The 15,480-nt window shown below is 41.9% G+C and overlaps 1 protein-coding gene across 1 annotated transcript in view; it reads right to left on the bottom strand.

Annotated features, from left to right (window-relative positions):
- Positions 1-3,180: 3,180 nt before the first annotated feature.
- The window catches only part of ANKFN1 (ankyrin repeat and fibronectin type III domain containing 1), a 156,141-nt gene continuing 143,841 nt past the window's right edge, over positions 3,181-15,480 (bottom strand). Inside the window, exon 18 of the mRNA XM_035026784.1 lies at positions 3,181-3,977. Within this exon, the coding sequence (XP_034882675.1) occupies positions 3,181-3,977 (797 nt within the window). The remainder of the gene's footprint in view (positions 3,978-15,480) is intronic.

Consider the following 15,480-nt stretch of genomic DNA (forward strand, 5'->3'; position numbering starts at 1 on the left):
GAGGGCTTTGGTCATTGATTTTTGAGGGTTTTCACAAATGATGAGAGCTGGATAATACAATTGAGAGTTAAGTATGGTAGAAAAATTAGGGGACAGGAGAGTTTCCTCCAGAGGCTCCCAGACTGGACTTAAAAAGAAAGAAAGAAAAAAAAAAAGACAAAAGTCCATCATATCCCAAACAAAACAAAACAAAACCATCAAGATAAAATAAAACAAACAAGCAAACAAACAAAAAAATCCTCAGAAGTTGTAAAGTCTCCGTAAGGAGAGGCCTGGACATACAAATAAAGGATTGTGAATTAGAGAACATAATTGTCTCTCACAGGAATCTATTAATTTAAACAAGGCTCACACAGGTGGAGGGTACCTACTTGAACAAATGGCTAATTACTGAGGACATAACATCCACTTCTATATAGGAATATTGCTAGGAAAATGCATTTTCAAGTTGACTCATTGTGCCCATTGAAATCGAATGTGCAGTATTCATTTCATGGGTGTGCATCTCTTTTCCTCATAGAAGGTGAAAAAAATAACCTGTGTTCTCAATATCAATTAGTGGGTTTGGGTTTAATGCAATTTTACTTCATGAGTCATTATTTGGTCCAATGTGCCAGGACTTACTGATCAAATGAGGGGCCAGAAGGGTGGGTCAGTCTCTGCTTTTGCTGCCTGTTGAATGCCTCCCATCTAATTCACAGTCGCAAGCTTCCTTCCATGATCAGAAATGTCATGATCAGAGAATCACTTGGTTTCTTAGTTTCTGACGATTCCAGCTTTCAACATATATGATCTGTCCCATAATTAGAAATAAGCAGAAACTGAGTGCAGATGACTCTCTCATTTTTGTTATTAAAGGGGAGTCATATGGGGCGCCTGGGTGGCTCAGTTGGTTAAGCGACTGCCTTCGGCTCAGGTCATGATCCTGGAGTCCCGGGATCGAGTCCCGCATCGGGCTCCCTGCTCGTCAGGGAGTCTGCTTCTCCCTCTGACCCTCCTCCCTCTCATGCTCTATCTCATTCTCTCTCTCAAATAAATAAATAAAATCTTTAAAAAAAAATAAAGGGGAGTCATATGGTGTGTAATTTTAAATGACATTTCTCTCAAATTTGCTTTTTAATTAACTTAGCTTAGATTTCGATTATGTGAAATTTGTATTTCCTGGCAACAAGGAGCTCTGTGATAATGGAAATCTGTTAGGTAAAGGTTGAGAAAAGGAGTTGAATTTGGAATTAAAAGATAATCTGCAAACTAGGTAAGTAGCCTATAGGTAATTAAAATTTGACTATCGGTATGTACTGATTCCCAATGGGCCAGCCTACTGTAAAGGGAATGGTTCTGGGTTCTGACCCTAACTCTGAGACTAAACCAGCTCTGCGACCTTGAGCAAGTCACTTAACCTCTCTCGACTTTCATTGTCTCATCTGTAAACACAAGGACTTAGATTAATTTTATGGTCCTTTCTAGTTCTAACACTCCATATACATAGAATTCACTCAGAACAGAAGAAAACTGCATCCTTGCAGTCATGGAAAAGGAGCCACAGTGATTCTGCTCAAGATTCTTTTTGTGTGTATATGTGTGTGTGTGTTGGGGGGGGGGTTCACTGAGTATAAAATCTCTTAAAAAAATAAAGATTGAGCTCTGGGCCTTAGTTTTCTAATGACCATAGGCCATGGGCCAAATCTGTACCTTTCCGCCAGGGTAATTATTTATGTTTAAATCAAATGTTTTAAAAATGGAAGGGATCGGAATAACATTGTGAACAGGGGACTTTGTATGAACTCCCATGAGGAGGAATGGTAGAACTGTGAGGACAGGGGTAGGGCCCATAAAGAGCAATATTTAACCAAAATGCCTGTGAAGCAGAAAAGGACCATTTAGAGTATCAGTAAACTGAATGAATCTTGGCTCCAGGAAATGAGAGAAGACTCAGGCCTTTTTTGAATATGCAGTGTGTGATTTCTCTTTGATTTGCGTCTCTCGTTTGTGAGAAGGGCAGGTGGGAGGCATTGAGACCAAAGCATGAATTTCAGGTGTCTCAAAGCATAGCCTTGGAGCCATTGACAGGGACTTCTAAGGAAAGATTTTCCCTGAGGCCCATGGTTCAGCTGATCTCAGGGCAAAAACTGGATTTGGAAGGGGTAAATTGACAAGCGGAAGCCAGCAACCCAAGTCCTGGACAATCTGTCCCGTGACCTGTGATGTAAAGGTGAGTAGATGTGCCAGCGTGGCTGCAGAGACTCCATCAACTGCAGGGCCATCTCTGAAGGGCACTTTCTTGTTCAATGACATTCCAACACCTAAGAGTCTGAGCAGATCCACTATCGTTTTACTTACTTATCTTAGGATTGTAGAAGAAATGCATTTTTGCTCATCGCTCTCTTCCCCCTTCTTGTCTTGTTTCTAACCTAGGTTTTCATTTAATTCAGCTATGTCCCTGCACCCGGAATAATATAAGGCCCACTTCCATGCTTGAATGGGAGCTGAGTGTGTAGAATGGGCTGCTTTGTGCCCTATTTTACCTTTGCAAGACAAAGCTAGAAGCAAAGCATCCTCTACTTTTGCTTCTGGTGGTTACCACACAGCACTAAATGAATATATCAGTGCTGATGGATAAATTTGATTTGGTGACCAGTTGAGAACCCTGTACTTTGGAATGACTTGGTTTAGCTGACTGGGAACCTAGAACAAGTCCACGTGACCTTGTGCCCTCAAGATACAACCTGGGCTTCTTTCCCTTAAACTCTTATAAAGGTTTGCAATGGAAGGAAAAACAATGCTCATCTTATTTTCATCTGTAAAACTCCTCCCCATCAATCACAAATTCATGAAAAAGCCCCAAACCCGGAGGTCAGATTACAGAGCCAGCTGCAGAACTGAGGGTGGCTCTTTAGGTAGCCCTGCCTCAGGCACGGGTGCCCCCCAGCAGGTCGGCACGTTTACACCGTTGTGTCTAGGACTCCATGTTGACACAAAAGCTCTTCTTCTATGCCCTGAAATGGGAACAACACTGGCAACTCTCACCTCCACCCAACTCTTTTCTAGAAAAGAGGGCCTTGAACCTGTAACTTTTGGAGTTTTAACATTCAAACCACTTGAAAAGGGATGGGGACGCAGTGGGGGCGGGCTGGAGGGTGATGGAAAATGCAGGGACGTGCGGAGAAACAGGAACTCTCCCTAAAGCATGCTGCTGAGTATTTCTGACACCGGAGGGGTGGTCGGACCCTCGGGGCGCATCCCCGGGCCCGTGGGGCTGGGCAGGCCAGAGTGGCCTCCGGGGGGCGGGCTCGAGGCAGCCCAGGGCTTTGCGTCCGCCAGGGCCGCGGAGTAGGGCTCCACGTAGATGCGGCGTACCGCAGGCCGCGGGTCCTGGAGGCAGCTCTTCGCCTCCTCGGGGAGGCTCGTGGTGTGGGCTAGAACCAGGCTCCGGGGCCCATCGGGGGCTGGGCCCAGCCGCTCCGTCTCCGCGGGCTCCTGGGCCAGGCCGCAGGCCCGGGAGGGGTGCTGCGTGTAAACGCCCTCAGACAGCGACAGCGACTGCGTCTGGCTGCGCATGCGCAGCCAGCGGTGGTGGCGGCTGAAGCCGCCGTAGTGCTGGTGCTTGGCTGGCTTCCGCTTTCCCAGGAAGCCCAGCGGCGGCCACGCGCCCGGCGCCATCTTGGCGTGGTTCTTGGACGCGAAGCCGGTGAGTGTCAGGCTGTGGAGGACCTCGGCGCACGAGTGGTCAGGATCGGGCCCCGGGACTCGGCCCCGGGGGTCCTGGCCCGGCCCCAGAGGACTCTTCATGTCATGCACCTGCAGGACGTCGGGGGCGCTGCCACTTAGGCCACTGAGCGCTTGCTGGGCGATGTCGTGTGATGACAGGTACACCAGATCCAGGTCTCGGGGGCTCAGAGCATCACTGGAGTCATAGTCGCTGTCGGTGGGAAGGAAGACTTCCGAGCAGCCTTCTTCATCAGAGCAGGGCTGTGAATCTGCAAAGCCAGGGACCCGGGTTAGAAAAGAGAGAAACTCCAAAAAGTTGAAAATAGAGCTACCATATGATCCAGCAATTGCACTACTGGGTATTTACCCCAAAGATACAAAAGTAGGGATCCGAAGGGGTATGTGCACCCCGATGTTTATAGCAGCAATGTCCACAATAGCCAAACTGTGGAAAGAGCCAAGATGTCCATCGACAGATGAATGGATAAAGAAGAGGTGGTATATATGTACAATGGAATATTATGCAGCCATCAAAAGGAATGAGATCTTGCCATTTGCAACGACGTGGATGGAACTGGAGGGTATTATGTTGAGTGAAATAAGTCAACCAGAGAAAGACATGTATCATATGACCTCACTGATATGAGGAATTCTTAATCTAAGGAAACAAACTGAGGGTTGCTGGAGTGGGGGTGGGGTGGGAGGGATGGGGTGACTGGGTGATAGACACTGGGGAGGGTATGTGCTCTGGTAAGCGCTGTGAATTGTGCAAGACTGTTGAATCTCAAATCTGTACCTCTGAAACAAATAATGCAATATATGTTAAGAAAAAAAAAAGAAGAAGGTAGCAGGAGGGGAAGAATGAAGGGGGGGAAATCGGAGGGTAGACGAACCATGAGCGACGATGGACTCTGAAAAACAAACAGGGTTCTAGAGGGGAGGGAGGTGGGAGGATGGGTCAGCCTGGTGATGGGTATTGAGGAGGGCACGTTCTGCATGGAGCACTGGGTGTTATGCACAAACAATGAATCATGGAACACTTCATCTAAAACTAATGATGTAATGTATGGGGATTAACATAAGAATAAAAAAATTAAAAAAAAAAAAAGAAAAGAGAGAAACTCTTAGCTGGGGCCTGCTTCATGGAGGTAAGATCCGTGTGGTTGAGCTCTCCCCACCCTTCTGCCTAGAAGGGCCCTGTGCTTCATTTGACGGTCTCTGTACCTCTTGACGGTAGTCATTGTTTTTGAACAAGGGGCCCCATGTTTTGGTTTTGCACAGGGTCCTGTAAATTATGTAGTGGGCCCTGTGCTTAGCTTAAGGGAAAGGAAGGAGAGGGACTTAGACAGGTCCAACCTGGACAATGGCAGAGGGGAATGTGTCCTCATTCCCCATGTGCACTTTTATTATTGGCTGGGCATGTGTAGAGAGGATGAAACAGGAAAGAAAGCTGAATGTTATTCATTTATTCATTTCCTATCCTTATTTCAGAGATGATTTTTGCATTCAGTAAAGTAGCAAGAACTTAAAAGTGGGAGGGAAGAAGAGGTGTCACTATGGGGACTGAAGTCAGGTTAACTGGGTTTCAGAGCCTAGCTATCCTCCACCTACTTGTTCTGTGATCTTGGGAGAGTTACTTAAGTTCTTTGAGCTTTAGTTTTCTTATCTGTAAACTGGGGATGATAGTAGAACTTCTTACCTAGGATGACTGTAAAATAGAAATTGATTATGTTTATAAACATTTACCCCAGTTGTCAGGTGTTTAAAAAGAAAAAAAAAAAAGCAAAAGTAAGGCCAAAGAAAAAACAAAAACAGAAGTAAGATGAGAGGCAAAAATAAGCCTCAAAGTGCATATTATAGTGACCATAAATGAGCCACAAGTTTAGTTCTATAGATATTTGTCATTTAATGCACTAGTTGTTTATCTTTTTCTCCCTCTCAGTCAGGTTGTGCATTTTCGTGGGTCAAGGACTGTCTTAAAAATCCTTTGAATTTCCCACAGAACTCAGCCCAAGGTAGGTACTTGGTAAATATATGCTAATTTTGAAAGCATGTATTTATTTGAAAACATGCAAGTGCTCTTAAAAATTGCTGGGGGCGCCTGGGTGGCACAGTCGTTTAAGAGGTCGACTCTTGGTTTCAACTGAGGCCGTGATACTGGGTTTGTGAGATGGAGCCCAGTGTAGGAGTCCGTGCTCAGCACTAAGTTTGCTCCAGAGTCTCTCTCCCTCTGCCCCTCCGGCTCATGCTCTCTCTCTCACTTTCTCAAATAAATGAAATAAATAAAAAAGAAAATGAAAAATTGCTAATCTACAAATCAGGCAATCTCAATTAAAAAAAAAATCTCTGTAGGATTTTTAAGTGGAATTTAGTAAACTTATGTTTAAAGTCATCTGGAAGAGAAAATTTATGAGAACAGCCAACTTTTTTTTTTAAAGATACAATAGGGAGGAGCCTGATTTACCAGATATCAAAAAATACTACAGTTTTTTAAAAAAGATTTTATTTATTTATTTGACAGAGAGGTGGGGAGAGAGAGAACAAGCAGGGGGAGTGGCAGAGGGAGAGGGAGAAGCAGGCTCTTCACTAAGCAGGGAGCCCAGTGTGGGGCTTAATCCCAGGACCCTGAGACTATAACCTGAGCGGAAGGCAGATGCTTAAGCGAGTGAGCTACCCGGGCGCCTCCAAAAAATACTACGGAGATTTGATAACTAAAACTTTATAGTATTGGTGTACAAATGGACAGATGGATCTGTAGAACAGAAAAGTCAAGTCTACAAATAGTGGTAATTCTGTGTGATAACATATGGTAAAGATAACATTTCAAAATAGGGGAGTGAATAGATTATTCAGGATATGGTGTTGGGACAATTGGTTATCCCTTTAGCAAAATAATTAGAGAAAATCCTACCTCATGGTAGGATTATTATTTATCTTTATATAAATATTGTGTAGCTTAAATGTGACAGGCAAGCCCTACAAGTAACAGAAGACAATGTGTTTGTAATTTTAGGGTGGCACAGTCTTTGTAAGCAAGACAAAATCCTAGAAGTCAGAGAAGTGACAAATTTGACTGCATCACAGTTTAATACTTTGTAAACCAAATGATACTATAAACAAAATAAAAAGGTAAGTGATAGATTGGAAGAAAACAGTAATACTATGTACAACAAAAGATTAATAACCAGAATATATAAATAACTTCTATAAATCCATAAGAAGACAAGCTAAATGGGCAGATGATAATCAGTTTTTCAAAGAATAATTAATACAAATGGCCAATAAACATAATAAAGATGTTCAGCTTAGACAGACTACAGTTACTTATTAGGTGGTGATTAGGGAAATGCAAGTTGAAACAACAAGACATGTTTTTGCCCATCAGAATGGCTAAAAATAAAAAGAGTGATAATCTCATGTGTTGGTGATGTGTGGGGAATCAGGGACACTCATAGAATGAAGCTGGGAATATAAACTCGCACAGCTCTTCAGATAGTGTTTTGGTAGACTATATTAAAAATGCACATATCATTTGTCCCAGCAAGTCCTTTTATAGATATCGGTGTTTGAGAAATTGTCACTCTGTGTACATGGAAGCATTTACAAGTTGTTTACCACAGTGTGATTTATAATAGCGAAAATGAGAAAGAATCTTGTGGCTGAGACTGTGTGAAAGGAAGACTTAGAGGCACCAAATTATTAAGAAAAGAAAAATCACTGGAGAAAAGAAAAAATAGCTTACTTGTGAAGTTCTGCAAGGGAGTCCAAATTCAGGACTGGCTTGCTGATTGAAAAATACAACAGGTATTTAAAGTAAAAACCCACAGGATTACAAGGTCATAGTTACATCGTTCATGGTGGAAAATCAGACATGATTATCATAAGAATATTGTAGACTTCAGCGAAAATTTTTGTTTTGTTAGGGAGTTAGTAATTTATACAAACAGGATTAAGGTTTCTTCTATTTTAGGAAGTAGAACCAGATGTAATCTTTTTTTTTTTTGCTTGTTTGTTTATTTCAGGGTCAGGGCGTGAAGTGCTTCTTTTCTTAATCTTTTTCCTGACTATGGAAGGTGATGTGTGCGCTTTCATTGGCAGGGCAAGATTTCAGGTTTGTTCTCTCACTGCTGGCTGCTACCCAGTATTTATTATCTGTTTTTGGTTACAAATCTTAAATTTTCTTTGAGACAGCAATGCACTCCTGTAAAGGATTTTTTCAGCTTCCCTTGCAGCTAGATATGGCCATATAACTAAGTTCTGGCCAATGAGTTAGAACTGAAAGTACTATATGAAACTTCTGGAAGGCTACATAAGGGGAGCTGGCTTATCTTGGAGGCAGGCCACTTTGTTTTTTTCTCTTCCCTTTCAGTTGCCTTTAACAAGATGTGTTGGCTAGGCACATGAGGCAACCTTGGAAAAAAAGCCATATGCTAGGGTGTTGGAGCTGAAAAATGGAGCATGGAGTCTGAGGACCATGGAGTCCACATACCAACAATGAATTGTCTGCCTCTGGGCCGCTTTCACACGAGAGAAGGTATCTTGTGTTCATGACACTCTTATTTGGGTTTTCTGTGACATGGATGCAAACTTAATCCTAACTCATGCACATCGAATGTCTATTATTAGGAGGATGGCTTAAAAATTTGGGCACATCTGTGTTATGGAATATTGTCCAGCAGCTACAAAGAATGAGATCAACCCATATATTGTTCTTTAAATAATGTTTACTGAAAAGGACTGCCTTTTCTACTTTTCTGAGGTCTACTCTTCTATTGAAGGTTTCCCCCAAACCCAGCCTTCTTTAAGAAACATTCCCCAACTATCCCAGAAAAAATTTCTCACTTGTCTGCATTTCTCTAACACTTCTTGCTTCTATTATCCTTTGGCACTTAGCCTGTATAGACTTACATTATTAGTTGTCTTTTTTAATGCAAATATAACATCCTGGATTCCTGGTTAGATCAGAGCCCTCTTAGGGCAAATATATTTAATTCATCCATTCATTCAACAGTGCAGATTCTGTTTTGCTTGAGCTCCTGCTCCTAACGAAGCACTGTACTTGATGCCCAAGTAAATATAAAATTAATAAGAAATGATCTGTCTCCAGGGAGTTTACTGTTCTAATGGAACGATAGGGCATGTGTGCATCTATGAGACTAGAAGAACAGACATTTTGTAAGAGGGGTTTAGCAAATATGATGCAGGTTTATAGGAAAGAGATCACATTTCATTGGGGCAGAATTGATAAGATACTCTATCATCTCTTACTTATTTATTCCCTCATTCATCTCTATTCTCTAAGTTATTTTATTTCTTCATCCACTTTCAAAAACTGTTTTAGGCAGCTATTAATAATTGATATAAATGATATAAATAAATGATAAGAGGATTAGAAATTAAATAAAGGTTAAATAAATAAATAAAGGTTAAATAAAGAAGAAACAGTACAAGTAGTCCTATTTGACTGTAATATGGGAACAGGAAAGGAATTTTGGGAAAATGAGGCTACAAAAGTAAGATGCCAGCGATTGCACTCTAAATTTAAAGAATTTATCCTAGGAAAATTAAGGCTATTTTCATACAGGACTTGTGCATGAAGGTTCATAGCAATTTTATTAGTATTAGCCACAAACCAGAAGCTACCCAAATGTCCTTCAGTGGATGAATTGTTAAACAAACTGTGTTATATCCATACTATGGAGTACTACTTATCAATAAAAATAAAGAATTCCATTTATGTAACATTCATGACATAATTACAGAGATGAAGAATAGATAGTAGTAGCAAGGGTAGAGATGGGCAGGATGAGTAAGGCAATAAAGGGGGAACAGAGGGAGTTTTGTGGTGATGGTACAGTTGAGTATTTTGGTAATGGTGGTGATTACCCAAGGCTACACATATGATACAACTGCATAGAGCTATACAAGTGAGTCTGAGTGCTTGTGTGCATGTGCATGCACACGCATACACACATGCACACACAAGTGTATACATAACTAGTGAAATCTGGATAAGCTCTGTGGATTGTACCAGCTTCTCAGCTGTGATATTGTATAAGAGCTGTGTAAGTTGTTGACGTTGGGGAGGTTGGGGGAAGGGTACATGGGAATTCCTGTACATTTCTTTGCAACCTACTGTTTCTCTAATTATTTCAAAATAAATGTTTGTTAAAAAGGGAATTTAATTTTTTAAAAGGTAGGGCAGAGCCAGAAGAGAGTAGTGAATCCTGGATAAAGAGTTTGTACCTAATTTTGTACCCAATGGGTAGCTACTGAAGAATTTTGAAAAAGTAATTGACGAGTTGAGAGCTGTGATTTAGGATAATTCTGTAGCAGGTAGGATGTAAGATGAACTGGATGAGGAGGAAACAGACAGCAGGGAGGCCAACCAGGAGGTTGAGGTCCAGGCTGTGTTTCTTTTAAATATTTATCTTTTTCAGGTTGTAGGGCTGTGCAAGAGCCGTGGTTATGTGGAGGAAAATAGAAATCCGGGAAAGTTACTCATTCAAAGATGTTTACTAAGCACCTGTTTTGTGCTAGGCAGATAGGGTATCTGCTTTTAAGCAGCTCATAGAGAGTGGATTAAAATAAATTAAGTCAAAAAATAAAAAAGATTAATTTCAGATAGTGCAAAGTTCTATGAAGAAAATGAAACTGGGTTTCAGGTAGAGAGTGACTTGGGACGAAGGTTCTTTTGCTAATGTAGCCAGGGGAGGAATCCCTGTAGAGAAGCGAGTCTAGGTGAGACTTTGAGGATCAGAAGGAACCAGCTATGTGAAAGTTTGAGGGAAGAGTGTCCCAGACAACTTGGAGAAGTGAGTGTCAAGCCCTGAAGTGACTAGCGGGTTTCAGGGCTTAGTGTCTGAATGGTGGTATCTGCATTAAACTGGAGGGGTTAAATGCAGCAGGGTTAAGCAGTGGATTGGGGCTGGATTGGGCAGTGGAAGAGGTGGTAAATTTAATTTGGGACAGACTGAGCTTGAGAGGTTGGCCAAGATATCCTGGAGGAGATGGAATGAGAGCCTGGTGGGTTGCAAGGCTGAGGGAAGATATTTGTGGGTAGAGAAGAAGGCACTACCGGAGATGGAACTGTTGAAGATCTAAGAGGGGTAGGCTGATGGACGTAACAAGAAGGGGTGATCACTTGTGAGCACCAGTGCTGGCATTGGTTTTTAGTGAAAAAGATCAGAAGGGCATGAGGTAGGGAAGAAGATAGATATCAAGAGATTTTCATGTTTGAAGAAGAGAATTGGATAAAGGCTTGGGCTGAAGGACTTGAATAATCTTAAAACAAGTTTTAGACAGCACTTTTCCTCATCTTTTGTGAGAAAAACTGGGCAGTGCAAGTAGCAGGGTCTCAGAACTATGGGTTGTTTTTGATGATGGCAGCAACAGGTGTCAATGTGATGAGGAAGAGAGGTTAACTGAAGATTTGAAATTGGGCTGGAAGTAAGATCCAAAGAATTGACTTTAGTTGAGCTTCTCTATCTGATCAGTGTTGTCTATTCAGCTGTCCACATGCACTCGTGTCCATGCTAGTAATAACAATACCTGGCATTTTCTTAGTGCTTACTGTGGGCTAGCCATTATGCTAAGTAGTCTAGGTCCTTTATCCTATTTAATGCTTAAAACAATTCCCATTGTGCAGATAAGAGTATTAAATCTTAGGCTTATTAAATTTTCTAATTCATACATAGCTGATAAGTAGCAGGATAGGAGCTCACATGCAGATTTGTCTCGCCCCAAAGACCTGCCATACTGCTATTCACTTTAGCATTTTCATGGCTTTCCATGGAAGGTTCCTGAGGGCTGGGACCTAGTTCATCTAATCTACTTTGTGTGGGACCCACACAGAGTTGTATTAATTAAACACTTAGTAAGCGCTTTTTTTTTTTTTTTTTAAGTTCATCTATTTTTATTTTTTTTTAATTTTTCTTTTCTTTTTTTTTTATTCTTATGTTAATCCCCATACATTTAGTAAGCACTTCTTGATGTTGCTGCTGCTAGAGAAACAGGTTAGGTTTTGTATTCGTTTCCTATGGCTGCTACAGCAAACCACCACATACTGGGGGGCCTAAAACTATAGAAATGTATTCTCTCACGGCTCTGGAAGCCAGAAGCCTGAAATCGAGGTCTCAGTAGGGCTGCACTCCCTCTGGAGACTCTGGGGAAGAGTACTTTCTTGCCACTTCCAGCTTCTGGTGGCTGTTGGCATTGCCGCTATCTGCTTCTGTCTTCACATGGACTCTTCTGTCTCTGATAAGGACACTTGTCATTGGATTTAGGGGTCACCCTGATAATCCAGGATGATCTCGTCATAAGATCCTTAATTACGTCTGCAAATAAGGTCACATTCACAGGTTATGGGGACTAGGACACGGACATATCATTTTAGGGTCGCCATTCAATCCACTAGAAGTCTGATAGTAAAAATGACTGTAACTACAAGCAACTGCTGAGGAGTTTGTGGCACTTTCTTCCTCTTTCCAGCCCACAGTCAGGTCAAGCACTCTGCAAGAGCAGTTTGCACTTGGACCTCTCAGCATACAAATAGTGAGCATTTATTGTTTTCAGGGGCCTAGGGAGTATATGAAGGTGTGCCCCATGTCTGACCTTCTGATTTTCAATGGGGAATCACATTTTAAGACTCCCAGGAAGTACCTGTGCTGATTTCCCCAGATACATTTAGTTGCTTAGTTCTCTTGCCTCTTACGGCATTTTATTTATATCTCTGTTATTGCATTTATTGAGGTTTATTACAAGCTATTCATTTGCATGTTCATCTCCATTATTGAACCATGAACTCCAGAGGGCATGCACTATGTCTTGTTTATCTCTGTCTAGTAAATGTTGAAGAAGTCAGTCAGAGAAGGAATCGATCAGTGAAGGAGTCAAGCAAAGGGGCATGCAGAATCTTCTGTTTCCCAGATCATCTAATCTGAACATGGATAGTAGACCATAAGGACCTCCTAACAAGACTGCGACTTAATCATCATTGTGTTATTAGCCTCTTGTGCTGTTTCTCTGGTGCATACAAAGCTCTCAGTAAAGTATGTTGAATTGATTGAAACTAAAACAAATACTGAAATCTGGGAGCGTAAAGAGTTGTGAGATTTGATTGCCTCTTAAAAACAATACTGAGAGCAGCCTGGAAGGAGCTAATTTCCTTAATCTGCCATAGAAATTCCTGAAAACAATCACCTAAATCATTTTGCTTTATATTTGGTGATGCTTGACTTAAGAATCAGCCTAATTGTAGGCGAAAGAACAACTGTCTTAAAATCAAATAAACCTGGGCTGAAGTCCTCTCTTGCTTCTTACTGTGTATATGATCTTGAGCAAATCACTTTGCACCTCTGAACCTTTCTTCCTCTATGGCATGTAGGTAATTAAGATGCCTGTCTCCATAGGTGCTGTGGTGATTAAATCAGGTTGTTAGAAATACTTCAAGTGCCATTCTACCCTTAAATATTTAGAGAGTAACTAGAAAATGTACTGCGAGGTGACTCATTAAAATACAAACCAGTAATCAGATAAACTTCAAGATTTTGCTGTGAGAATACTGTTGATAAGAAAGGAGAATAATCATCTCTTGCATGGCGTCTTGTGCTGGTGATGATCTAGTTCAGTCTGTATTTCCCAGCCTAGATTTAACAGTGAATTAGTAAATGATATACCTTCTTTACCATAACTCCTAAGAGCAAGGGAGGTAGGAGATAAATTAAAAGAAGAGCTGGTTATAACTGTCATAACCCAAGGACAGGCAAATGGGCGTGGGTATGGAGGGGTAAATATTATCTTGTAGGTTCATGGACCCACAGTTGGGAAACACTGTTCTAGTGGGAACCTAAATATTTGACTTCCATGGTGGTTGTATTATTTATTATGAGACTTAGTGGAACCTATTGCTTAGAGTGGGATACCCCTCCCAGAACAAGCTGGGAAAATCTCCAGGATGCCAGCCAGGGCACTGAGGAGTTTCCAGGGACTGAGGCCGCTGCCACTCCCTCCCTTCCTGGAAAAGAATGCGAAGTGCAGCTTCCATCCCCAGATCCAGGCCATATGCTCCATTAAGCATGGTGGCACCTTGCCTAGTTGTTATTTTAATAAACCTGGTTGTGCTCCTCAATTTCCCTTAGAAGGCCCACTGGGCAGGCTAGCAGTGGTAGAGCCTTGCGTTTCCCCTCTGACTGACCCAGGAGCTGTTTGATGAAAGTTCTGCCCATAGTATTAGTGCTGGCTTAGGAAGCTTGGCTTTCTTGCTATTGTAATGGGTGTTGCAACTCCTGGTCTCTGTGGATCAGGCCAACAACAGCTGAGTAGAGTTGATGTGGATTTTGAGGGCGTTATGTGGAGGTGACATTTCAGAAAAGAATAATTGATTTAAAGCTATTGATTTTCTCTTAAAGGCAGGGGGCATGGCAGGACAGAAAGACAGTAATAATAAGCAGTATTTGCCCTAAAAAAATCTATCTTCACCTTTTTAATGTACCACTGTCCAAATTTGTATTTTTTGTGTGCTTCACTCTATTTCCAGTGTGTTTAAGTAGAATTTAAATAATTTTTAAATGAAGAATTAAATCTCTCATCAGGCCTTGGGTAGAACCTCAGGGGTTTGTTCACCTTCTGATTTCCCAAGAGAAATAACATCTTCAGATTCCTGTTGATTTTTTTTTTTTTTTGAACTGTTTATTTTATACTATAGTGTTTTTAACATCATCTGGGAAGAGGTTACCAGGAAGATTTACATTTGGAAGATCAGGATAATATTCAGATGCATCTGAAGGAAACAAGCCCCCCCCCCGCCCCCCCGTTGCCTCACCCATGCGTCACTAGGAGAAATAGCAGTATCGGAAAACAAAATTGCTGCTGCCTGTGACCACTATCCCCACAGAAAAGGAGTGGGAGAGAAAATACCCATGCGATGGACCAAATCGTTCCACCCCAAGCCTTGAGTTGCCTTTTCTAGGAGCCAACTTTCCCCCTTGGGTCCTTGGGAGATGCTTAATTTTAATTGACTCAGAGGAGTTCTACTTTGTGTTTGAAAATCACACGGAAATGGGAAGTTAAGTTAAAGAGTTCCATTCCTCCTCCCCTGCCCCTCAACACATGTAGACCCACACAGACAAATCCAAGGTACTCAACAGCCTTAAAACAGAATCTTGGGCTGGCAGTTTTGTGATAGGCTCCTCAGAAGTTAGGTGAACCCTACCCACACAGAATGGAATTGTATTGCAAACTCTGCTCTATGAGCAACTCACTAGGGATGTTCCTCTAAACTGTTTTTTTTTCCTCTTCATAAATGGTTTCCAAATAAAAGTGGCCACACTAGTGCAGAGGAGAGAGTATGCAGGAGCAGATTTCATTGCTCTGAAATGCTTTTGCTTTTGTGAGGGGGTCAGACCACTAAATGTTTCTACCCAGTTTCCCTGTCACTGGGTTCCGTTTTTCATTTGCTTCCCTAACCGTCTTTGTGTTTCACAGCCCATGGAATCTTGGCTTCAGAGAAATAAATGGACCCAAGAGAGAGTTATATTTTAAGGAACAGAATGATGATTGCTCACATTTAGATTAATAATAAAATCTAAACGTAACTGGCCAGATCCTCTCAGTAGAGAGTGTGTGTAACCCATCATCTGGCCAGTATGAGAGTCTGGCACTTCTGTGGCACAGGAGAGGCCACCCTCATACAGCCAAGGGGACCTCCTTAGGACCCTGTGGCCAAGAGAACATTAAATGCTGGGAAAGTTCTGCGAGCAGAGAGGGCAGTTA

Source organism: Mirounga leonina, unplaced genomic scaffold, assembly GCF_011800145.1.
Source record: "Mirounga leonina isolate KUSES-001 unplaced genomic scaffold, KU_Mleo_1.0 Mir_200, whole genome shotgun sequence".
Lineage (NCBI taxonomy): Eukaryota > Metazoa > Chordata > Mammalia > Carnivora > Phocidae > Mirounga > Mirounga leonina.